We start from the raw sequence: 27,107 nt of genomic DNA on the forward strand, positions 1-27,107 counted from the left end.
CATGACAATTCTTTGTCCTGCAATCGGCACATTTAATTTCATGTCAGCTGTTTTTCCCTTTAGCTGTACAAACACTACACTTAAATGGTAATATATATTTAGACACCGTGAGTGAGACAGTCAGTGTGACGTTGTAAGACCAATAGCGTTCACGTTACTGGCACAAGTATCTACTGATGATTGAAGATGTCACTACTGTTGATTTTATTGACGCAATTAAACGAGAACAATTCTACATACTCAATGGCCGGCATGTCGAATTGCTCGTAAGGCGAGAGGTTTGTTCGTAAGCGGAGGACAAAAATCTCCCTGATCCACGCTCGTAAGGCGAATTGTTCGTAAATCAGGGTGCTCGTAAGCCGGGGGCCGACTGTACCAATAATTTAAGGGTACATGACAACAGCAAAGAAAACAGGAATTCAAAGATGTATCTATACATGGTTCAGATCATAACATAATGATGGTATGAATAGGAACAGGCAAGTGCAACGAATGTTAAGTTTGGTGCACCACAGATGTCTTGATGTCGTGACCAGAAGTAAATCACGATTGTAGTTACTATTCACATTTATGTTTTTTGGTTTAATGATTGACACTTTAAAAAAATATTTTTATTTTGTTCATGTTCAACTATGAAAGAGCTCAGCTGCAACTTTTTTCGAAGCAGCATGTGAAAAGGAAGTATTTGATTCTGTTCATGTACAACTATTCTGAGAGCTCTCAACTGCATCATTTGTTATTGTATTGAATATTTATCTTGTCCTATGCATATATATATATACATATATATATATACATAAAACATATTCCTGATATAGAGCACTATGAAAGTACAAATTGTGCTACTCCATCATCTTACACCGCACTGTGACTAAGGCAAAGACATACCTTTAATGTGGCAGAGTATTTCCTTCAAGTGGCCAAAACTGTTCAACAATGGATCCTGTTCTTCATCCTGAAAACAATAGAAGCAGGGAGTGGCATAATCTAAAAATTCCATGTGAAAATTTTCAGATTAAAAAAATTAAATAAATTATATATATATATATATATATATATATATATATATATATATATATATATATATATATATATATATATATTTATATATATATAATGCAATGTTGCAACTAATATGATACTGCTGTGATATGTTTTTAAGATAATGAAACAATGTTCATATATTACTTTTAGAAATTAGAAGTTGCCAAATTCAAAGACGAAACTCTTGGTTTTTTTGTTTATTTCAACTCTTCCACCCATATTCATCAATTCAAACTGAGAAAGGGAAAACAAGGAAAAGTGGGTATGCACTATATGAGCTCAACAGACACAATAAATGCTCAACACCACCAAAACCTCATAGGTTTGGATGATGAACCATACTTTTTGGACAGTAAAATTGTAATATTTGGTTATATTATTTTTACATACGTATGTGACGTATGCTCGAGTGCAGTGTACATCGTAGATATATTTTGATGAGAGCTTTGTATTGATTTCTATTCTTCTACTTGCTTTTGGAAGATGACAAAGAGATTTGGTAGCTTATCCCCACCTCCTGAATGGTGTGCATGTGACAATATTCAATGATACAGTAGCGGTATCTGCAACTCCTCTACCCCCGAAAATTAATTCACAACTGAAATAGACTGAACATTAATGTCCCCAGAAGAAAATCCCATTGCACAGAATCAATGTGGCAAATAATAAAATCTGCAACCAAAAAACGAAAAAAGAAAGTTTGGAGTGAATGAAAACTTGTGAGAGGCTGGCGAAAAAAGGAGCCTCCTCTCAGGGCAATGGTGAAAGCAAAAAATGTTAATCACAGGTTAAAAGTAGTGAGTTCATAGATGAATGCTTGAACAAAGCGCTGCTTTAAGAAGCTTATAAAAAGAGCAGTTTCGTCTCCACGCCCTGGTAGTTACCTGGGCGATAATATCCATGACTTTGTGGACGGACCTTTTTGCCATTGACACTCAGTGCAACACAACTGCCTCTTTCCAAAGTTGACAGTTTTCCGTTTCAACTCCATACCTGCCATCAACCCAGGAGGCTTAGCTAAAACACACGAGTCGCTTGACTCCTCAATGAACTGGAGCTTTAAGGCCACCTTGCAACACCTTTGGGAGGAGTAGATGATAGATGGAGAGCATAGCTTCACAGAAAATGGGAAGATGCACCATGTAGCTTGTTTTTTCTTCTTTTTTTTGTTTAGTTTTTTTTTTTTCCTGCCAATATTTACCCTTTAACTTAAACCAAATATTGTCTCCAAATATGGGTTAGCGGCCTCCTTGTCTATTGAATAGTGGTCTTCCCCCCCTAAAAAAAATAATATATGTAAATCATAATAGTAACATTCACTTACCAAGGGAGTATGGGTGTTCCATCTTGAGTTCCTCTTGATAGCTCCGACAACAGCAGTTATTTCACCTTGGACAATATAGATACTTTTGTCCACCATGATGAGTTCTGATGGAAAAACGAAAATGCAAATGACTGACTTTGAACAGCAAGCCAAGACAATATTACTGTTATACAAGGGTATATAACGTGAAGGTGCGGTGCATGTGGTTGCACAATAATTACAATAAAACACACTAAAATAAACCATCTGTACATTTGGTGGAAAAAAAAAGACAGATATGTTATATGATATGTCTTCTTTGTCAACACCTAAAACCAACATGGATCACTGGAAACAGATTCCTAATCCTGGGCTGTTCATATTTGAAGAGTACTTCCCAAAAATTGCTGGATTAACATTTTACTGGTGTCATGAAGGCCATTTCAGATAATATTCCTAGTTTAAAGTGAGATCAAGCATAAACATATTGTTGCTGACTAAGTGGCACCACATTCTTAGGCATTAATGAAAAGCAATAATAAAAAAATAAGATGACGATATATGACGCAGGAAGGGCGACAATGATGATGAGTGAGAATAAAATCTCATACAGCCCACATCAAGTTTCTCTTTGCTCACATTTTACATGCATTTCAACAGCTGATTGTGTTGCTTCTTAAAAGCCAGGAGTGGTTGGTTTAAAGTTATGTAAAATAGCTGTAAAATAGGACTTCCTAACTTAGTCTGACATTCACAAAGTCTGACAAAGATGTGTGATCCCTGCTATCCATATCTGATACACAAGTCCTTTGCCCTTGCTGTGTCAGTGCAAAGTGTATAAACAATATTCCTTTAGTGTTTTTGTAGGCGCCAGTAAACCCGTAAACACAATGAGGACAAAATGTCTGAAAAATTAATGTTATTAAGGGCAATAAATGTGCAGGTGTCTACAGTATGTCGTCATGTGCGAATTGAAGTGACATTGCAACAAAAGTGACAAATTTTGACCAGATTCAAAAAAAAAATCTCTCAAATCATGTAAAGCGTTCAGATTTGATCAAACACTTGACAGCAAAATAGCAAAAGTGCATCCTAAAGTCTTTTCAGGTTCTGACTGGAGAGCATAATAAAGAGTGGGGCAGTATAGGAATTTTAGTTTCTGGCTATTCTTTGAAGTAATACTTTGTTCAATTTTTGTACTTGATTAATATGAATGATAAATGGACTTACATTCATATAGCACTTCTCTACATTAGTACTTAAAACGTTTTACGCTGACAACTCATTTACCTGACGATTCACACTCATCAGTTGCAAGTTGCAGTTCAGTGTCTTGCTGAAGGACACTTTAACATTGTTTTAGTGGTTTTGGGGATAGAACCCACAGCCTCTGTGTAGGCAGACGACTGCTCTACTACTGAGCCATGTTACTCCTACTGATAAATATTTCTTGAAATGTTGATTTGTTTTTCCCCATAACATTCAAGCACAATCTGATTGTATACAAAACAGTAGGAAATTCATGACAGTTTGCATGCAGACTGATGACCAGAAAATAAACATTTGCATCACCTCAAGGATAACCAACTCTTGAGTTTTAAAAAAAACCTGCATTGGGAGCCCACAGGGGACTCACATGTGCATGTGTTTCAGATCAAAACTGCAAGCCGCATACGACACAATATTCTGATGACATACTTCGAATTTGTTTGATGAGTACTCATCAATTGTCATATGTTGTCTGTCTAAATTGCACGGAAACGTATATTTTAAAAACCTATCCATCCATTCAAGGTCTGTTAGAATTTCGATCGAAATGCTGTCAGCAGATGTTATATAGCTAGTTATGTTGCTCGCGTCAGCAGCGACAAGCTCCTCTCACAATTGGTGTAAAATTTAAAGGTACCTGCAGGAAAACCAGCCCATAAGAATGACAGGTGTCGCTAGCAACCTAGCTTAACCAACTAGCATGCAAACTCGCAGAGATTGGCATTGTATTCATCGTTTACCCAGCCTGCAAAGATTTAAGCATACTGTACGTGACAAGTAGATCTTTTTGTCGATTCACCAGAAATTACATAAGCGTTACCTGTGTGTGTGTTCGACTTCTACTTCGAAGGTGGAGCTCAATAGAAGCTACAGATGCTAGCTATGCAAGCTAGCAGCTAGCCGGCCAACAGTGAGTGAAGACCAGTATTGCAGTTCAATCCTCCACGACATATAGACACACTACAATTTTGCGACATTCCGCAGCATGATGGCATACAATTTCTACGCACCACTGATTCATTCGAGCAATATTAAATGACGAACAGTAAGGAAAAAGGAAAACACCCTCCAGTAGCTGTCAGCCTGGTCTTGGTAAACACACTGACGTGGAAAAAGCAGTGCGCTCTCAACCGAGCTTGATATGTTTTTTTTTGATTGACAAGTTTTGTAGTTAAAAATTGAAGCAGCTCAAATAGGATAATGATAACGCTATTTTAATTAATACTTTAGATTTATTCGTGCATATTCCACAGTGCCTAATAAATGTGTGAGTAAAATATGAATTATATCGAAGAAAGGTATATTTGAGTAAAATAAGGGCGGGACAAGAGAGCAGTAAGTTTGCATAGCTGAGTAGCGGAAATGACGTTTTCTCAGGCGTTTACGTTTTCATAACTGCGATTCAGACACATTCACAAAGGCAACATTTTTAATTTCACTCCATGTTTTAAAGTATTCCAAACTAAAATCACTCTTTATTTTGAGTCTCTTAAGTTTGGAAATAATAGAAAAGGGAAAATGATTCTGGACATTTATTCTAATTTGTTTCAGTGAAGTCTGTCAGTTATATTTCTCATTGTCTGGAGGTTATGATTATCTGGAATGCCTGATTGTATTTATATGTGTTACTGTTTAATGTTTTGTTGTGTTGTTGTTCTACGGTTGTGTTGACAAGGAATTGCAATTTTAAAATGTGCAAAGATATGTCTATAAAATTTGAAAAATTACTGCAATTCAGAGCTTCAGGAGTTGCCAGAGGGAAATTTCTCTGGAGTTGGTGAGAGTTATGCTTTATTGCCTGTACCAGTTCTGCAACTCAAATAAAGTAAGAGAACATAAATTTGAACCGTTATACATTTGCCCTTGCAATTACACAATTATCCAGGTAATCTGATTTCTCTGATCTCAAAACGCATATTTTGAGATCGAGTTAGAGAATTGGCTATAGTTATGACCGATTTTGTATGGATTAGTATTTGTCAGGATTAAACTGCCTTGCGAGTAAATTGTCATCTCACACTGACATGCTTTTTTTCAATTTAGACCAAAAGTGTCAAACTGGTTGTGTTACCATAACAGTAAATGCAACTAGCCATAAAGTTGATAGTTGTGTCATAAATATTTAATGTAACATTATTTAACACTCGTCGCATTAAACTTATCACTCACAAATACAGTGGAACATGAAAAGTAACACACTTTTTTTTATTGTTGCTTAAACATTTGTATTTGTCCAAATCTTTTGACATAAACCTATCAAAAGTGAATAATATATTATAATCCGTAATTCTCTAACTACATTCAAGGACATTAGCTAATTTGTGAATATGAATGAACCTATCGGCTATTTTCTGCACATCCTTCCTACTAGAAAAACGTGGTGATAAATGTGTACACAATCAAAACCCTATAATTCTACATGTTAGTCTAGTTAAATATAAATTGTAAAGCACTTTTCATATGTTAAGAATGACACAAGTACTTTAAAGAACTAAAAACAATTGAAAAAAAAAAAACAAACAAAAAACACATGGGAAAACCTACCACTCATCCCCACATGTAAACACACACCCATACAAACATACCCACCCACATGTACAAAGACACACCCGGTGCATATTAAGTGACATGTCACGGCAATGAGGCTCCAGGTGAAGAAAAAAAAAGATGGCAATATATGGAGAAAAGATAAAACAAATCACAGCACCATAAGTAGCTGTGCAAGCACATTAGGAAAAATTCCTGTAATATAGAGGTATAAAAAATATCCAAAAATTAGGTGCATATCCAATTAATTAACAACTATTTTGGTAATCAATTAGCTGCTTGAGCATATTTTTCAACTTAAGTCATACTATCAACTCATGACGTGCTAAGTGGAGGTTAGCAGCGCTCTATCTCCACTGTACGAAATTCTTCCCAATCACGCCTCTCCAGATCTCACTGTCATTCCCCACATGAGGATATAAATCCCCCAGCGGAACCAGGGAATCCACAGATGGAGCGCTTTCCAGCACACCCTCCAAGAACTCCAAAGGAACCCTTATTACCTTTTTGGGCCATGCCCGGCCGGGCCCCATAGGTGCAGGCATGAGGCCCTCGCTAACGGGCCCCACCCCCAGGTCTGGCTCCACAAGTAACCAGCGTCTGAGGCGAGGGAAAACACCGTCTAAATCATAGTATTTGTGGTTTCAAAATGTGATTGCTAAATCTTAAACTAATTGTGTCAATATTTGCTTTATAGCGTAGGTCTGTGCAAATCTTAAACAGATCCTTTACAATCTGTTATCACTGTGCAATCACAAGTCAAACAGTTGGATTGTATACGTTTAAAGAATATACAGTAGCAACGTGAATCAGACCTGTATTTGTTTTATACAAAATGTTTGATCACCTGTAGGATTTGGCATGTTCATTTGTCTGCAAGCAAATGCATGATCTTTTTCTCATAACAGATCAGGCAGCTCTGATTAAATAAGAAGTTGACAGTTTGTTTTAAATCTGCTGTTTCACTATTGTGGGGTATATCATCAATTGACGCCGGAAAATGCCCAGCAATAAACACTAATCTATTCTAGGTTTAAAAAAAAAATCATCCACAAAAAATGAAATCTTGGGAGGAGGCTGGATAAAAATACAGAATTTGAAGGGGTTTCCTAGTATTTGATTGGTTCTGTATTGTGAAATTGTGACTTTGAGACTACTAGATACAGCAAAACAAGAAAAATGTTAATGTAAGATAAAAAATGACTTTTTTTTTTTTAATTTCCATTTTAGGGTCCATTTTCTCAGCTGCATGCATTGCTCGTCACAAATTTGTTCACTTGAGTTTATCAGTGCCGGCATGCAGCTCAGTTCCTTTTTCCAAAGCAGGTGTTACAGAAACAAATACACCTGCATCATTGTTTGCATCGTTTTTCCAACCAACTCTGACAGGTGATTTTGCAAGCCCCTCTCTTCCAGCAACATTAGTAAAGGTCAATGAAAGATAACAAACCTTGACATTGTGTACAGTGTCATATCTCAAAGCTCACAGCTGTGTTAAGAATCTGCTAATACTCTGACAAAGATGTATGAATCATGGCTTTCTTTTTTCTGTATCGCAGAGTACTCTGACATCATACTCACCCACCCGAAAACTATGAAATAGGCCATTATTTTTACTGAACAATGTGTGTTTTTCATTGGCAAGATACCACAATGTTTCTACCATCACAGAGTCACGAATTGCCTTAACCAAAGTTACCCTTGCAATAAATATTGGATTACAATATATTTCTTAAGGGGTGCATCAAGACCGAGTATTTTGAACCAGATTTAAAGAACAAAGATGCAGAACCAAATTATTTCATAGTTCAGTGCCTCTTATCAGCAGAGTTTTTTTTTCTTTTGCTAGCCATAAGGAGACAATCAGTTAAAAAAAAAGAAGAACAATAATAAATAAATCAAAAATCTCAGTCACGGAGATGCGGATATGCTATTGGCCGAACGCCCTCATCTAGCCCAATGGCACGAGCTAGTCGGTGTGTTGTGAAGACTTTGCAAACGTTCTCTGTTAGACATGGCTTCTAAAATTGCAAGTGACGGTAAAGGAAGAAGTAAGAGGATGATGACAATAGAAACCAAGCAGGAGATAATAAAAAAAATACGAAGGAGGCGCACGCATAGTATAAACCTTGCTAGTGATTATGGCCATAACCGCTCGACGATCGGTACAATTCTCAATAACAAGGAAGCTATGAAAGCAAGCAAGTCTTCGAAGGGCAAGACTTTCCTTGCCAGGGGACGGACCTCGGTCATCAACAAAATGGAGAGGCTTCTTCTATTATGGATCATAGCGAAGGAAATCGCCGGTGATATGTTCTTGTTTAAGAAAAGTTCTCGTTTAAGAAAAAAAAAAAGTTCTGCGGGTTGGTCTCTGCTCCCCTTCGCGTCCACCCACCACCAGCTCAAGTCTCGTCGCCCCAAAGGTAAATGTAATTTTTCCTTTGTATATTTAGGTTATTTAATTTAACTGTACAGTAGATTATGTTCCTAATTTTTAATATGTGTATGAAGTTGTGATGTTTTTACCTAAGGTTTTTGCACGCGTTGCACACATTCACTAATTAACATAGGTTTGGATTGCCCGTCATGCGGCCAATTCGAGTTAAGAGCCTGGCCGCTGAACGGATTAAGTTCGTAACACGGGGGCCCACTGTATAGTTTCAGGGCCCCAACATTTTCCCAAAATACTCAATGGTCACCACGGCCTATACTGCCCTTGTATCAAAACCATCTTTACATGCAGAACTCACCTGTTTACTGGGTTTGGTCATGTGACATGCACAAGCTGAGCCATGATTGATCTGAGCACATGTGATATCATTTTCAGAGGACATCAAGAGAGAAATGTGTTTTCAAAAGTAAAAAGGATCCATAAAAATAATTTATTATCATTAATTATGGCGAAAACATCAATAATTTCCTGCTGAACAGTGGCTATATTTTCTCTCAGGGGCGGAGCTACATGCTTGCCACCCACACACCTTGGAAAAATTCTCAGACCCAAGGATGTTGTTATTACCAAGACTACATATTTAAGCACCTCCAATAAAATAACTTGTTTTTTATTCATGAAATCCTGTCTGTAAATACGTTGATAAAGAATGATGCATGCATGCACGCCACCACTCACTGGGGCGTTGTCACCCTAGCCACCCCATGAGAAAAAAAAAAAAGGTCACATCCAGGCAAGGTGGAGGAGTGGTTTGCACTTGCACCTCACAGTTCAGAGCCCCAAGTTCAAATCCAGCTCGCTTCGGCCTCCCTGTGTGGAGTTTGCATGTTCTCCCCATGCCCGCGTGGGTTCCCTCCTGGCAATTTGGCTTCCTCCCACATACCAAAGACTATGCATGGCTGGTGTATTGGACACTCTAAATTATTGATTGGGCGTTTGAATGGTTGTTCTTTTGTGTGTACCCTACAACTGGCTGGCAATTAGTTGAAGGTGTCCCCCGCCTACAGGGATAGGAACCAGCAAGCCAGCGACCCTAGTGAGGCTATGCGGCTGCAGAAAATTCATAGATGAAGGGCAGCAAATAGCATATCAGCAATATTGCATGGTCTTTGGGAGACAGACAAGAGTGTGTTTATGTGAGTAAGTGAGTGAGTGAGTGAGAAAGAGGAGAAAGAGAGAGAGCGGGACATGTGGGCCGTCCTTTAGTGGACCTGGCTGTCACACACAGACACACACCGCACACACACAATATTTAGCATGAAAGCAGCCTCCACCCTCTCTCCCCAACCCTACATTGTGCGTGGGGATCAAACCACACTCTTCTTGCAGTCTACATGACAGAGAGGAGACAAACTGCGAGGAAAGCGACTCACTCACCTTCTCCCCGCATGCTTTCGTGACTATTTGACAAACCGATGAACTTTTTGTCCATGTCACCACAACACCTGAAACCAGGACACCCAGCGGCAGCAAAGATCTTTGCCTTCTCTACGGATTAATTTAACCAGACCTGGATTGGATGTAAGTGCTTGCAATCGCACTTTCGCTTCCCTGCCGATTACTTTTCTTTTCTGTTTCCACCATCTGTTTAATTAAATCTGTTAAACCCCACAAAAAAATCTACAATGAAATCAAAATTGCCGGATGTTTACTATAGATCACCACCCTAGGTGCCATGCACGTATACCAAACTTCATGTTAAGTTATTCTTGAACATGAAAATGAACTGCGTGCAACAATTGTAACATTTTACGACTCTATAATAAATATATAAGACTGACTGCGCATAGGCAGACAAGTATGTGAAAAATATTTTGAGGTCCGAAATTGATAGGTGGCAGGTGGTTGCAGGGCCACAAGAGACACTGCTTCATAAGCTCTCCCCCCACCCCCACCCCACACACACAAGCACAGCCGCGCGAGTAATAAACAAGTAGAAGTTCACTGTCAATTTAAAACAACAATTACGTGAGTGTAAATCTCTAAGTATATCGTTTTTTTCAAGAGTTTGATTAAATCGGAGGAAATTAGATTTACTCGTGTTCAAAATATGGACTGAAAATAAAACAATGGAATGTAAATAAAACAAGTTCTATGAAATTGCCAAAACGAACATTTTCGGAACATCTTTAGTCAGATACCAATATATCTGTTTTCAGGAAGCTATTAATGTTTTGATGGCATTTACGTGTTCTATTAACAATCAAAATATCTGAAACAAAAAATAAAACAAATACGTCGGGGGGGAAAAATAAATTGCAGCGACTACACTGCGGAATCCTAGTTCATCCTCATTTAGCATATATTCTTTTTAGTGGACGGGATTTTACGGCCTGGATGCATACAAATTCTATATTGCGAAAATATAAAAAATGTTTATTAAAATGATATCAATTTCACCACTAGAAATTAATTATTGCCATTCATTTTAAAACCACAAATGTCCTTATCAAAATACATTGTTTACTTAGATTCAGATTCAGAAAAGCCCCTTTGCAAGTTATTCCATCAATGTAAATGGACCGAAACGTGTATACATTTACAATTCAAAACCTGCGGCACATGTGTAGGAATGTAATGAATTGCCGCACAAGATGACCAGGCTAATAAATTTAAACATTTAGCTAAAATAAAGATGCTGCTTAAAAGTCTTAATTTCCGCAGGAGAAATTATTTTTTTTCCAATGTGACGAACTAATTAAAAAAATATATCGCTAACCAAGGCATGCATAGTCAGTTATTTGGAGTCTGTTTGATTGTGCAGGTCTCGGCCTCCTCCCTCAATCATATGCAAATGACTGTTATAGGGGGGCACGAATTAACATCTACAAACATTGGACCAAAATTCCATCTGCCGCCTCTTCAAGGAGGCCCTTAATAAGTTCTCAGACAGCAAAGTGACACACATCTTAATCAACTCTTAATCCCGAGAATTAATTCTCGACGCGTTTATGAATAATTCCCGCGTTGATGGCTGCTGTCCGTGCAAATGCGAACAGTCTGCACAACGGAGCCGCCAGATGGACTCGACAATCTCCCCCAAAAATGAGAGGATTTTTACACCCTTTATTATCTTTTTATTATTATCATCATCCTCAGATATATATTTTTAATGAAAACGTGCTACGGCGATAGTTCTTATGCTAATCAGCGAGCCAAATCGAATTTTCCCCCAGACAAACATGGCCCAGCATCTAGAAAAAAAAAGTCTCTTGGGTGCTTTCTATATCTTTTTTTTTAATTACGTGCATTGCACGCGCAGTCATTAACCTCCAGAAGATCACACACCTTGTTAGCCTTTACGTGACAGCTTGTTGGTCATTAGTAAGAGAGGGGGGTGGCAGGGTGTGGAAGGATCTTGATTTTGGAAATATTGTCAAGTAGCACCCCTGATGTGTAGGCTGGCAAGGGCGGGCAGGGACAGGGAGGGGGCGTCAGGGTGCTGACACCTTGTTCTGGACAAAATGACTGGCTTGCAGCACTCAAAGGCCTTGACTGCCAAGCCCGTGGGCCTCTCAGCACCACATTGACACCACTCTGTCTGGTCATCCATCACTGTCACATATATATCACCCGAACGGATTGTCATGCAGTCATATTTCAGACCTAAAAAAGCTACTATAGCTGCAGATCGGGATCGGTCACGAATGGGGTGACTAAAAATGTAGTCGTTTTGTAGACTGAGGGTTTGGTTTGTGCACAGGGGATACACTCATCTATTTTGCAATTCAAGCAACTTAAAAAATATATATATAATGGTATTTTGAAACTTGGTTCACAAGCTATTGCTCTAAAAACGGCTAGGTTAAAAAAATGATCATTATATGAGTCAATTAAGTTCGACCCAATAGTTGGGTCGATATGATCTCACTTCAGAGGTAGTTTTATACAAAACAAAACAAAAATGAAATGTTTTTGTACACCTTAACCCCCCAAAATTAAACAGAAAATAGTGTCTAATTGTTTTATTTATGTGTGTGTGGATTACTTTGAACTGTTTTTAGAGCGTCTCTTCATCTTACATTTTAGTGTATCTGCTTACAATATCTATACCTCTTTATATTTTTGTATATATTTAATGATATGAGATATGAAACAATATTAAGGACTTAAACCAGAGTGAGGAAACTTTATCACTGGAACTACATTTGTGGTAGGATCTCCAGAAAACTGCGTCCGCTACTGACAAAAATAAAGGCATAGAATGTTGTGCAAAGAATTCACGATATAACACAATTTACCTGCAGGTTGATTCATGTTCAGATTTATTTGCTCTTAAGTTGAAAAGAAAAATTGCTTTTAGCATTACAATGTACAATACAAAACAGATGGGTCAAAAGTAACACAACTATGGGTCAAAAGGGGGCTGACCCAATATCTGAGTCAATTTAAGTTGTTTGGGTTGTTTGATACGCAAAAATCCAATTTTGAGGTTGCAAACTGACTTTTTTTCATACAAAACAACCTGAACAGTTGGGTCAGATGGCCACAAACACTAGATGGGTCCTTTCCTGACCCATAATTTGATTATTTTTAACAAACTGTTTTAAAATGTATATTTTATAATACCCGAAAACCCCTGTTAAAATGTTATCTACCTGAAGTCCCTTCACGTTCCCCCATTTCAGAACCGTTATTTGTATTGTTACAGTTCAAAGAAAAATGAAATACTGTAATGCATGTAAATTCAGAAAAAATAATTTATTTAAAAAAAGGGTTATTTTTGACACACATTCCAAATGACTATTTACATGCGTATGAGCAATTAAGGTGAAGTGACCCTGAAATCACCTATAACCCCAAATTCTGTATCAGATGCACATTAATCCAAAACCACCACACCAAGGCAGTGTGCTTTCGAAGTTAATCTCTCTACTGGGAGCTTATGACCTTATATACACCCTCAAAAGTTCTTTCCCAAGAAATACATAGCCCATGGCTTTGAAAAGCAATTTTTGAGTCTTCTAATCTTTTGTGAAAGGCGATGATAATTCTCACGGATGCTCAATGGGAAACAGATGCAGTTTTCTCGCATCAAAATCTCAGATAAATGTTTGCAGTGTTGCTGCTCACGTTTTGGATTTTACATTTTTACTGTACTGTGTTCTGTTTTAATTATTTACCAAACTCTTCATCTTGTTGCTCTGAAATAGATGACGCTGTTCACTTTTGTATTCAAGGGTCTAACATTTTGTTTTTATCCATTCTCTATAATTATTTAACTTGAGTGAAAATCAGTCACTTGGTCACCTTAAAATATGACCACAATGGTAATAAAAACCTGTAAATATTTTTTTCATTTTGATGAAGACACTTGGAAATTAGACTTGAAACATATGATATGAAAAAATATGCATCATTTCATTAAATTTCGTTTACAGATTTAGGATTACAGCACCTGATATTTTCTACTCCAAAAGGCCGAATCTTCATTTGTTTAAATAAGTCATATGGTTTGATAACTTTTCATATCTGCATCAAAAAGATGCAGATGTTCTACTCGAACAACAGGAGATGTGATTTAATTGAAGTGTCTCCGACATAAGATTATTGTCCTTCTGACAGCATTCAACAGTTGGATTGTGTGACAAAATGAACTTTGTCTCATTGATTGATGTGAAAAGGTTAACGCCTCGTATCTAGCTGGTTGATCTGAAGCCAATACTTACAGCTCTTACGTCACATTTTCCTTGCTCTAAGCAATAAGTTGCAATCTGTTTCAAAATGATACCCCTCGCATGCGAAAGAGGGACACTGGAGCCTGTTCAGTTCCAAACATAGAACTGTCTGTTTATAATGTAAAGTATACATACTGTGGAATTTGATGTTCAAAGGGTGGTGAGCGTATATCCAACCATCTATTATTCAAAGAACTGATCCCATTCAAGCTGCAGCCTATCCCAGCTGACAGTGAGTGAAAAGTGGGGTCACCCTGTAATGATTGCCTGTTTGGCAATTGGCTATACTGTATTTGAAACGAAATTAAAGCAATTATTGGGAAAAAAAAAACAACTTCTTCATCATTTGTCCCCAATGGAAAAACCTAGTGGTTTTCAAAAAACACCCTTCTTAACCAGTGCAAAGCATTTTTGGATGAAAGAAAATGTCTTAAATCAAAGTGCTGTATCATCTGTCTGATTTAAAAAAACTTTTGAACTACATTGGAGGTTGTGCATTTTACTCAGCAACCCTAGAAAACAGAGCACGTAACATCAACAGTATTATTTCTGTTTCTATTGACAATGCGCATCCTTTTAACACTTAACAAAATAAACGTTTCGCGTATGAGTCAAACTAACACATTTTGGCAATAGGTTGCTTCAAGTTCCAATCAATTTGATCTTAATTTGAAAATAAAACTAGCAACTACATTAACAATTTAGGATGCGCAATTCAACAAAATATTTTGAGTTTTGCAGTTGAAATACCCTGTACCCCCTGAAGGAACGAATGAATGAACACATCTTTGTTTGATAGGGACAATGCAACGCTTTCACGTTCCCCCAGAGGTACATGTACCCCAATTTCAGAATTGCTGAAATTAGCATGAGATTAAGTTAAAAGAAAATCTTTAAAATCATATGTTTCATGCAGCTCCACTGTCTAGACACAACATTGTGATTAATATTATATTAGTGGAATATAAAAGAGCCAGCAAAATACACTCATATTTTTATATCTCAGGCTGTAGCCATTTTGCCGCTGGCTGACTGAAAACATCTCACATTGAAAAAAAAAATTACAGCCAACATTTGCAGTGTTTGATGGGCATAGAAAACTTTTGTAGCTTCAAATGTGGCACTGCTCTACTTTCATTTTCAGTTACTGTGGTATGCTTGTGGTCAAGACACCCAATAATTTTGTCAATTTAATCTGAAGAAACCAATTGTAAAAAAAAAAAAAAAAAAAAAAATGTTTGATTGGGGTCAAAGGTCAAAACAAGCAGACATGTGAATACAAGATAAAAGTGCAATGGTTTACCACACTACACTAACAGAGTAATAATAATATGTGTGGATGGCAAACATACACATGGCTAACAGCATGGCCCGGAATCAAAGTGTGGTTGCAAGTTCTCTACAACCGTGGGGCAGGAGGGTTGGAGGCAGACACAGTGCAGAAAATCTAAATTTGCTACTTCTAAGTATAAAAGCTGTAACCACAACACTACTGCTACACAGAGACTGCCCATATCCAAATATCTAATAGAGGTTTAAATGCAATCTTAAAATATGCGAGGATGGATAAAGAGTGGATTATCACCTTTTAAACTCTTTGACAAAGTGAATGAGTTCCTTGATCATCCCTTAGGAAAGGCATGCAAACCAGGCTAAATTATGACAGGTTGGATATGGGTGACCCACCTCCCCATTCCTACATGCATCACTGTCAGATCTTGGTGTCTTTAAAAAATAAACGGTACACAAGATTTAAAACATGTACATTTCCAAAAATCATGTCTATATTACAACCTTCCCCAAAGCCCATGCATTCAGGGTGTTAACTACCCTGCAATAAATAAAATAAACCATTAGCTATTTCGGGGGTGCTCTGTGAAAGAAGACGACTCATCAGCTTGCCATTTGGCTTAGAAACGCAAAAGCAATAAGTATTGCTTTCCCTGGATAGCCTAAAATAGTCTTTTTACGGCAGGTCTCGATAGGCTCATGGCGTCATCACACGAAGGAAGTGTAAACGTTAAAATAGAAAAGACAACAGATAATAATAATAATAATAATAATAATAATAATAATAATAATAATAATAATAATAATAGCGAATCCAATCATGAGATGATCCTATTGGCGATTAAAGCAATTGTTGACAGTGTGCATTTCACGTGTATTTTCCGTGTCCGTGTGCAGAGCCTGGTTATGGATTTTAACCTCCTGACGGATAGCGATGCCCGCAGCCCGGCGCTCTCGCTCTCCGACTCTGGGACTCCGCAGCACGACCAGGGATGCAAAGGACAGGAGAGCAGCGGTAAGTACGTCACCACTGCTCAACTGGGAAGAGAAAAAAAAGCGCCTTTGTTTGCATTAGTTTTTATTATGAAGCCAAAGACGTTGAACAAATTGAGAAATAAAATGACATATAAAATCCCTCCTAAATCCTTCGCCTTTTCATTGTAATGAAAATTGATAAATGCCAACTAATACCAACGACTAATATTTTTTTCCCCACAAAATTAATTAGGAGACATCCTATAAGAATATAACGATCATTTAATCGCACAACAAATATTCCAAAATTGATTGGCTGCATGACCTGGTCGAATGCAGATTTAACCAAATGCTGCATTGGTTTTTGACTAATGTTCTGTATTCTCCACTCGATTCATTTCACTGCAGTTGCCATGCCTGTCTCCACACGACGGCTAAGAATTAATTGCGTTGGACTGAATTATTCAGTGGATGCTATATTATTCAGCGGACATTTATACCACATACCCAGAATTGAAATTAGTATATTATTATTATTATTATTATTATTATTATTATTATTAAAGTATTATTGAAAAGTCACTGATGATTTTAATGCATGTTGCTGTGCATGTAATGAAAGGCCAAATACGTGCAATCTTGTTTGTAAATGCATACGCGGAATTAAGTGCACGGGGAGAGCATGACCCACACACACATCCTCCAATATTCAATAATTGGACACCCTGTCATGTTTTAATCGCTCCTGCGGTTATAGCTGGTGTCCATTTTCAGTTATCTTAATATGCAAATGTGTCGCTGAAGAGACTGCGAGAGCCGCAATGCACCGCTCACTCGGTTCCGGTTGAGCCAAAGCTTTTTAAATGAAAATAATTAATTTGATGAAGTGTATTTCGTTGAAGTGTATGTATTATTACACTGGTCATTTTCTTCCAGTGAAATCAAATGTAATCGCTTATCGGACAAAGGAAAAAAATCATATCTTTACGTGCATGTGCCACGTGACAGCAGGCGCATAAGTTTGGAGGGATTTTGCCAAAGTCAAATAATTTATGGTAAAAGTTCTGCGAAATAATAAGCGCAGGCCACGATATTCTGCGTCATTTCTCTACGATTATAACAGAATTTATGAATAAAATTAAAGTCAAATAGTCAATAACCAACTGTAAAGCACAATTATAACAATTACAGCAACATTAAACTGAGGTTATCATATTTTTTTAACCTCATTAATTTTTGCAAGAACGCCAAATTCCAGTTGCCTGCAGGAGTCCGGGAGATTAATATATCCTTGTTGTTGACATATGTCAAAGTCAATCTATTCTAGGATAAGGTCGGCTGCTGCGCATTCATCTGACATGACTTTGACATTACTGCAGGTACAACTATCGTTTCTTTTAGACTTCGTTCGTTTTCAATTGTCACACAACGGGTCGACAAGAAATAGATAGGAAATCTTCATATTCACAACTAAGATAAATGTGAAAATGTGAGCACTCGTAACTACAAAAAATGCTAGTGCATTTCATTATTTCTTATGAAACAAACGGATTTGAACGAAATAAAACAAAACTTTTTTTTTTTCGTCAAAAGGAAAAACAATTGAAGAAACCCGCGCGCCGCTATATCGTAAGCTCCTGCAATTTTAATGAATGTTCTTCGTACAAATCCTTTGGAACTTCTTCAGTAGCCTTATTAAAACGATGGTCCCATTTCTTGAAGGCAGATGCCAAAGGATGTCGTTTATTTTATTTTATTTCATAATATAGCAAGACAAATGGGTGTCAAATGACTTAGAATATTTTCTACCCCATCCATATTATGAACGTGCATTTTAATCACGAAGATTACATGAGCGAGGTTATTTGTTTAAAAGCCTTGCATAATAAACTGCTCCGTGAAGCTGACCTGGAAAAAGTCTGATTTGTCAGCACATTATCAGTCAGATTGCTCCCATTGTTCGGAAGCGCGTTGCCCTGAAAAAGGGCTGCCCTTTTCCTCTGTATTGTGTTTTCGACTTTGGCCTTAAGTGACAGCTTAGCCAGTGTCAGTTTACTGCCAGATAACAGCCTCAGCTTTGCTCTTATTGGTTTTGCTGGTGGCCCCGCGGAGTCTCTTTTTAAACCCTGCTGATGATTTCGAACCGCTCCCAGAGAGTTAAACCCTCACCAAACAGAGCCCAACCTGCCCCAGTCACAAAAGCCTGATCCACAGGATTAGCTGGCCAACTAATTTCACTTCTTTCTGTGAGGTCCTCAAAGCAGCGGCAGCCATATCTGGTAGGCAGACATAACATGGATATGGATGTGCGGCCCCACTCGTTATACTGAGCCACAGATATTTGCACTCCGTATTTTGGCACACATCATGGAACCAATGACCAACATCAACCGTAGTAAAGGGTTAAAAAATGATATATGATTTTACCGTATTCTTCAGATGCTCCTCCGAAGGGATCAAGAGCATCGAGAATTAGTGATGCTTTACAACAGAACCCTCTACTGTCTTGCCTAATGCAGGTCTTCCGGCAAATATAGAGTACAGTATATATAATCATGCCCTGGGTTTAATGAAATAAATAATGATGTAGATTTTAATATGCTGTTAATATAAATATGTTGTGGCAATGTATCTATAGGGTATAAAACTCCTGCATCTTTTGCATCCATGTGAAAACGAAGTGCAGATCTCAAATGTTCCCCTTGAGTTGGCCATAGCTCCGCTCTGATCATGACTTCATTGACCAAAATAATCACTTATGTCCATTGTAGAATTTCAAATTCTAAAAAAAAGAAATGCAACACTACTAAAAGGCTTTGCAACACATTTAATTTTGAATGCAAAAGGCAAAAATTAAAGTGAACCTTCATGCATTTCAAAACCCAACAAATGTACATATTTTGCACTATATTATTAGCACCGTTGTTTCTGTTTGTTGTTTTGTTGCTATTTATTGCTATTTTTTATTGCTGTTTATTCTTTTGCTCGGTTACGGAATATAATCTGCTGCTCTCGGGAAGTGGACAGAATAAGAATTGCATTGTGTTATAATGATACCATACATATTACAGTAAAACTCTTTAATTTTGAATAGCAGATTTTTCTTTTCAAATTGAGAGCTAAATAACTGGAACATGAAGCATATCATTGCTAAATATTGTTCTGGTGACTCCTTTGCAAAACATATTTTTGTCTTTGTTTTGTTAAGTTTTATATTTATAAGTAGATACCTCTACAAATTTATCGGTAGCTCCAAAGTTTAATAAATGAGGCGCAGATGGCACAGCACCGTATTACGCTTTTGCACTGATTACGGGTACGTAGGGTACATACAAGGGAGCGACAAGGCTGGTCATAGACACGAGAGGACACATGGAAATCTGACAAACAGACTATTTATACACAGGGGAATATGACACAGGTGGAGGCAATCATCCTAATGAGGAGACACAAGGGCAACAAGTAAAGCTTCTGAAATGCGAGGAAACAGTTATTGCAAAATAAAACTCATGACACGACATGAGTAAAAACAAAAGCTGAGAACATAGTTGACGAGAAATGACATAAGGCGATATGTGGATACTTGTTTGTTTTTGAGCCATACTTTTCTTATATCTAAGTAAAACTCCAAATTGCTTGGCTGACTCATTAAACCTCTGAGAGTTCACCAGATACTGTTATAAAAGGCAATATTGTATGCAATGGTGAACGTTCTAAAATAGTGGCAACGTTTGTCATTGACGTAACACTTATTAATGCAATATTTTTTCTTTCAAGTTCCCTGTACCAAGCACAACGGGTTTTTTTTTAGACGTATTTTATTCAGCGACTCCAGAAAATGGTGCATGTAACATTGTACGTTTGATTTCTGTCTCATCTACCAGAAAATTGTCACTAATGACAATGTACGTCCATTTAAAACTGAATAAAATAAAGGCATGTACAATTTGCACGAGTTATTATAATATAATTTAGCAGCAGTAGTACTAGTAGTAGTAGTAGTGTAGTTCCGATTAATTTGCTCTTAATTTGAAAAGAAATATGGACTGTTCAAGACACAGCTTTAAAAAAAAAAAGTTCTAGAGTAGATTTGTTGAAACCCACAAAGACCCTGTTAAATTCTCACATACACGCTCCAGGTGTACTCATACCATCAATCTTGTTCTAAAAGATCTTGTTTGGGGAGAAAAAGAAGTTTTATAGACTCAAAATCGGCATTCGGCATTTTCCACGAAAGAAATAGAAGTTGACCCGAGTAAACATGTTTTACCTCCTAACCTAAAAATATATGTAAAAAAACTACTCTGCAAATTTTTGGAGCGCAAACAACACACTTGCTTTGATGTGCAAACTAGTGCTGTTTCAAAAATGTACATTTAAATTTGTGCAATTCATATTTTTATGCACTTCCAATTTAAAATTACTGCAGTTCCCCTCACCCCAAAAAGACAATCGTGTGTGTGCCTTTTAGAAACAGTAAATTAATTTTCATGGTTTTAGTCACTGCTAATGCAATGACTGGTCTTCCGCTAACGCGTACACTCTCCTGAATGCGATTGCAGACACAGAGAAATCCCACCAGAACCAACTGGATGAATCCAGTACTGATGACAGCTCACTGAAGAAAAAGCAGCGGCGGCAGAGAACTCATTTTACCAGCCAGCAGCTCCAGGAGCTGGAGGCCACCTTCCAGAGGAACCGCTACCCAGACATGAGCACCAGAGAGGAGATTGCAGTGTGGACCAATCTCACCGAGGCACGGGTCAGGGTGGGTATGCACCTTGATCAATTATCCAGACATGGCAGCTGATTTTCAGTAAAATCCAAATTTTGGATGTCATACGCATGCTGTTTGAATTTTGCGACATACTGTCTCGTCTTTTGGTGGACCAGTGAGTTCTCAGACATGTGTGTTTGAATCTTGCTTTGTGGATATTGCATGTTCTCTTTGTGCTTGTAAAGTTTCTCTTTGAGTACTCAGGCTTCCCTCTGAGTTCCAAAGCATGTACAGTGAAAATAAAAAAGTCGAGGCGCGCTTATTCAAATGTCAGGTTGAAGATAAATATCAGTTAAACCTTTTTCTCCACAGTTAAATTAAAAATAATTTGACCTATAACCTGTACAACTCAATTGACAAAAACGATAGATGGGAGAGTAAATATAATAATGTAGTTGCACAAGTGTGCACACTCTCTTATAACTGGATCTGGTTGTATTCTGAACTGTCATAATTAATTGATTAATGGACGTGTTGTCGATTAACATATTAATTGACAATTATAATAGTCATCGCTTCGTGTTCTTGTTTAACTTAATTGTCAAAACCTGATTTCAGCCTCTCGGCTGCAATTAAGCTCTGCTTTATTTGGTCTTTCATGAAAGCAGATTGATTATCTTTTGTCTTTAATCAAGAAAAGATATTGGCAAACATCTACTTTTATCCAGTAATTGAATCAGTTTCAAAAAGTTTAGTGAGTATGACATCGATTGTTGTTTTGTTGTTGTGGTTTTTCCACAAAGCGATACTAAATAAACAGTAATTAGTTAATAAACAGTAATTGGGAAAAAATGGTTGTGCAATACACAAATGCAAAATAAAACATACGGTTATTTGATTTATCAATGAAATAAAGTATAGAATAATCAATTCTAAAAATATTCAATAGACACAGCCCTAGTCCAAAATTAATCAACCACAACTCATGTTAAAGGGAATCAACCTATGAGTGCTACCATTGAGTGCCACTGGTTAACCTTACATAAAGTTTTCATATTCGTTGTCTTTTTTTCTGACACTTTTATTTCCTATCAGAAGACTAAAGATTTTGTGCTAGCAATGACTGTTGTTTTCTAATTAGTTCCACACCTCATAATTGCATATATATATATATATATATATATATATATATATATATATATATATATATATATATATATATATATATATATATATATATATTATATTATATATATTATATATTATATATTATATATAAAACACACACACACACACACACACACAATTTGCCAAGCGCATCTCGTGTGTGTACTGGCATCACCTAAAGCACATGTGCAATGACCTTTGTCTAAAACTAAGTTTAGCCTAAACGTTCTCGAATACCCATAACGATTCGTAATGTATTATTGTTGCAATATATTATCAGTGATGAGCGAGGTAAACATGTCTGCGGTGATTCAAGCACATAACCTTGACATTTAGCCCTTTCCATAAACATTCAAACAGCATAGTCTTGAAGCCACTGTAAAGATTGAATGGCTTCTGTCCTCTCGAGGGTTCACCCACTGTCACAGAGTGAGACGGAAAAGTCATAAGCTTTATGCTCATATTGATGGTCAACAGTATTCTATTACTATAATAACAGATGGTCGGACTATACGTAGAACTGAAGGAGCAGAGAGATGCTGCAGTAATGGGAGAGCATTGGAACAAAAGTTAGTTTTTCCCCAAATCAATTATATTAAGTGAATTAATTTGTTCTAGAAACAGTTGAGCATTTATTGCCTTTATAAAGTCTATAGGCAATATTCTCGAAATATGAAAACAAATATTGCCATACCTCCATAGAGTGAAAAAAAATCATAAAAGAAGAAACAAAATGTCTATCTTCCAATTTTCATTTAAATATTTGGTTTCCCACCAAACTCTAGGGTTCCCTTGTTACATTGCGGTTCAGTTATTGCAGCTTCTCTAATTTGGATTTTAATTTTTGACCATAACTTTTTCTCTTGCAGGTTTACTAGTCTTCTTGCATTGTTTCTTTCTTTAAAGTCCGACCAGTCAAAATAGAGCAATTTTATGAATTCAACTACAACATGGATTTTTCATTTATGACTATATCTATTGCGGATTTAAGATTCAAGATGCAAGAGTTTTATTGTCATATGCATAGTAATACTACACAAAAAGTCTTATTCTGTTTACTTCCCCAAGCGGACTAAATTCTACAATCAAACAAATAATAAAGTAGGCAAAAAAAACAAATACAAAAAAAAACAAAACAAAACAGAACAATAAGGGCAGTAATAATGAACCACGAATAAATGAATAGACTGACATTCTGAGCATACTATGGAGTAGAATAGACAGAACTAAAAAAATGTCCAATATCTACATTGCCAATTTGGTCACTGTGAGTATTAGTGACATTTGTGAACCGTAACACGTCTAATTATTATTATTTTTTCTTGTATTTTGGCACAGGTATGGTTCAAGAACCGACGTGCGAAGTGGAGAAAGCGCGAGAGAAACCAACAGGCGGAATTGTGCAAGAATGGCTTCGGGGCCCAGTTTAACGGACTGATGCAACCCTACGACGACATGTACACGGGTTACTCGTACAACAACTGGGCCACCAAGAGTTTAGCCAGCAGCCAACTGTCGGCCAAGAGCTTCCCATTCTTTAACTCGATGAACGTAAGCCCCCTGTCGTCCCAACCCATGTTCTCGCCCCCCAGCTCCATCCCCTCGATGAACATGGCCTCGAGCATGGTTCCCTCGGCGGTGGCTGGAGTTCCTGGCACGGGCCTCAACAACTTGGGAAACCTCAACAATCTCAACAGCCCCACGGCACTCAACTCAGCGGCAGCCACTTGCCCGTACGCCAGCACGGCCAGCCCGTATATGTACAGAGACACCTGCAACTCCAGTCTGGCTAGTCTGCGACTTAAAGCCAAGCAACACACCAACTTCACCTATCCAACTGTGCAGAATAGCGTGTCTAACCTGAGCCCATGCCAGTACGCTGTCGACCGACCGGTATGAAGAGGAAGCTTCGACTGTCCCGCTTCACATTTCTTCGGTTTCCATCTCAAAACTGCCAGATGCATTGCGACCTGACAGACCACGGCCAATGAGGCGGACAATTCCTCCAAAACGATACAAGAAGCCCGCGGCGGACCACCTTGGCGCAAAGGAATACTCACTTTGTTTGTGATACTTTGCCGACTGACCAACTGCAAACTTGAGACTAAAAAACAAAACTCTCCCCCAACAATGTCATTTTTTTAACCTGCATGATAAGAACGAAACCTAGTAACCAATGGGAGAGGAGATAGGAAGCTACCGACTGGACTCGTGATCAAGTTCTTGTAAATGCTACAATTGCAGAACGAGGAACCTGCGGTTTTCGGTTTGGGAAAATCTCGGATGTATATAAAAGACTCTTTTCAGTTTTGTATGTGACAAAATAGGATATAAAAACAAAGAACTTGAAGAATAAGAAAAGCATGTTCCTCAAATGCAAAGCCCCGGGGTCTATGTACAAAGAGACATCCTTTGGGGAAATTAATACTTCTGTTGTGAATTCCGTTCCCCCCGGGAAGGTCACAGGTCAAAGGCCAATTTATACAAGCAGGAGGAGGGCAGTACTGGATTACAAAAATATCCAGTTTGGTGAAACAAATAGGAATATCATCAACCATTTTACTACGAAAAAGCCATTGGTTAGATTGATTTGTGTGGTGTTATACAAAGGGAGTCTGTGACAGTAAAATATATGTAAGAGTGGAGTTGTTATAAGAAAAAAAAATGTTTTTTTTCCTGATGTAGCCTGCTTTGTCTCATTAAAGAACAAATCAGAAAGAACAGTTTTAATAGAAATTACAATTCACTTAAATATTGCATGTACTATCACTGAACAACAGCTTTAAAAATTAATTGGTTAATCCACATTAATCGATTATCGAATTAATCCACAACTATTGTAAAATCAATTATTCATTTATTGGAATTATTTAACTTCAAATGATGAAGATAATCAAAATTCAGTTGCTGTACACTAATTATTCCAATTTCTGTCCAAGAAAGTTAATGAATTGTCTTGCGTTTAATATGATATTTGATTTTAAAACAATAACCATACAATAACAGTTTTAATAGAAATTACAATTCACTTAAATATTGCATGTACTATCACTGAACAACAGCTTTAAAAATTAATTGGTTAATCCAAATTAATCGATTATCGAATTAATCCACAACTATTGTAAAATCAATTATTCATTTATTGGAATTATTTAACTTCAAATGATGAAGATAATCAAAATTCAGTTGCTGTACACTAATTATTCCAATTTCTGTCCAAGAAAGTTAATGAATTGTCTTGCGTTTAATATGATATTTGATTTTAAAACAATAACCAAAGCAGTGACTGAATCAGATTCAAAAATTGTAGTCCAATACCAATCACTCTTGTGTAAGATGGTTTAATTGTTAATTAGTTTTTGATTGTTTAATCATTAAAGAATCCCAAATAATCAATAATTGGCAAGTACTTTAAATGAGGAAAAAAGGTTTTATAAAATACTTTAACGCAAAATTAAAATGACTGGAATATTTGATTAATCCTTGGAATAATCGATAGAATAACTGATTCTAAAATATTCGACAGTGACAGCCCCACATTGAAATATAATGTCCATGAATGAAAAGAAAACATTTTCGGGACTGATGATTAATGCACAGACGTATTTGAGCAACAGTGGTACATCACGATTTCAAAGACCCAGTTTATGAAAATCATGTTTTTTGACCCATAAAACCCTAACCCTAAAACAAAATAAACTGAGATATGAAAATCAGAAAAATTAGCGCGCATACAACTGTAGACTTAGATCATTTACATAAGATATGAAAAAAAATACTATATGGAACGGGTTAATTTCATATCTCAAGGTACCTCTGTATTCCAAAAATTATTCAATGTGGCAGGTGCTATGATCTACAACTTCAAAACCAAATACAGCCGACCCTTTTCTTGTCATTTTCTGTCAAATTTTTACATTGGGACTGACATATTACTGAAGGTGAGAAAGTATACAGTACATTTAAAAATGTCATATTTGGTGGGAAATATAATCAAATACATATGCTGGTTAACCCTCTATGACAATTATTTATAGTTATTAATGGTAATTTAAATAACTTGATCCCAAGTCAAAATAGTGACTCAACACACACACACTAATGGTTAATACGCACACGCACAGTACAAAGAACTGTATATCACACTGACAGAACTTTCCTGATGACTGAGATGAAGAAGACTGAACGCAAAGGTGAGAATCACTCGTTTATAGCTTGGTTTATTTGTTTATATGAAAATTCATTTTTTTATAGTGATTATACTGATGTGGATCATGCAAGAAATTATAGGTTGGCACTCAACTGAATATAAAAAAAAACATTTACTTTTATGTTACCATCGATTTTGACTGCAAACACAAAATCTAGAAGATCAAGATCCTGATAGATATCTATTGGAGCAAATCACATACGCTTGCCAGAAATCATGACAACGTCATGGAAACCTGGTTTGACATCCATGGCAATGGTGACAGACAGTCATTAGCTCGAGAGATTAAGATACACGGAGAGATAAAGATGTTCCTAACTCTGGTTCTCTGATATGCTTGACCTACACTCCAGGAGTAAACCACAGGCTATCCACTAACAAAGCAGGAATTCACAGAGGCCCTGGTTGCGTTACTGCCATGGTTACATAAGGTTCGGAAGGAGTAAGAGAGGTGT

General features: G+C 37.1%; 2 protein-coding genes across 5 annotated transcripts in view; one reads left to right on the forward strand and one right to left on the reverse strand.

The window, feature by feature from the left end:
- Positions 1 to 4,694, reverse strand: part of gbf1 (golgi brefeldin A resistant guanine nucleotide exchange factor 1) — a 54,219-nt gene extending 49,525 nt beyond the window's left edge. For all 4 annotated transcript variants that reach the window (XM_088420818.1, XM_088420817.1, XM_088420816.1 and 1 more), the window contains exons 1-3: positions 4,437 to 4,694; positions 2,369 to 2,472; positions 889 to 955 (exon numbers count right to left, since the gene is read on the reverse strand). In XM_088420818.1, the coding sequence (XP_088276944.1) occupies positions 889 to 955; positions 2,369 to 2,464 (163 nt within the window). In that variant the 5' untranslated portion in view covers positions 2,465 to 2,472; positions 4,437 to 4,694. The remainder of the gene's footprint in view (positions 1 to 888; positions 956 to 2,368; positions 2,473 to 4,436) is intronic.
- A 5,162-nt stretch (positions 4,695 to 9,856) lies between these two features.
- pitx3 (paired-like homeodomain 3) lies at positions 9,857 to 25,122 on the forward strand. The gene is made up of 4 exons (XM_088421280.1): positions 9,857 to 10,136; positions 16,481 to 16,598; positions 21,121 to 21,326; positions 23,781 to 25,122. Exons 2-4 carry the CDS (start codon positions 16,490 to 16,492, stop codon positions 24,339 to 24,341), a joined length of 876 nt encoding a protein of 291 aa, XP_088277406.1. The 5' UTR covers positions 9,857 to 10,136; positions 16,481 to 16,489; the 3' UTR covers positions 24,342 to 25,122.
- The last annotated feature ends 1,985 nt before the right edge of the window (positions 25,123 to 27,107 follow it).

This window comes from Hippichthys cyanospilos, chromosome 8, assembly GCF_059441005.1.
Source record: "Hippichthys cyanospilos isolate Australia breed blue-spotted pipefish chromosome 8, RoL_Hcya_1.0, whole genome shotgun sequence".
NCBI classification, from domain to species: domain Eukaryota; kingdom Metazoa; phylum Chordata; class Actinopteri; order Syngnathiformes; family Syngnathidae; genus Hippichthys; species Hippichthys cyanospilos.

Bases quoted from the DNA above. Each gene is read 5' to 3' on its own strand.
- pitx3 (XM_088421280.1), top strand. From the start codon at position 16,490: ATGGATTTTAACCTCCTGACGGATAGCGATGCCCGCAGCCCGGCGCTC. The intron at 16,599-21,120 runs GTAAGTACGTCA...ATGCGATTGCAG, and splicing joins CAAAGGACAGGAGAGCAGCG to ACACAGAGAAATCCCACCAG. The intron at 21,327-23,780 runs GTGGGTATGCAC...ATTTTGGCACAG, and splicing joins TCACCGAGGCACGGGTCAGG to GTATGGTTCAAGAACCGACG.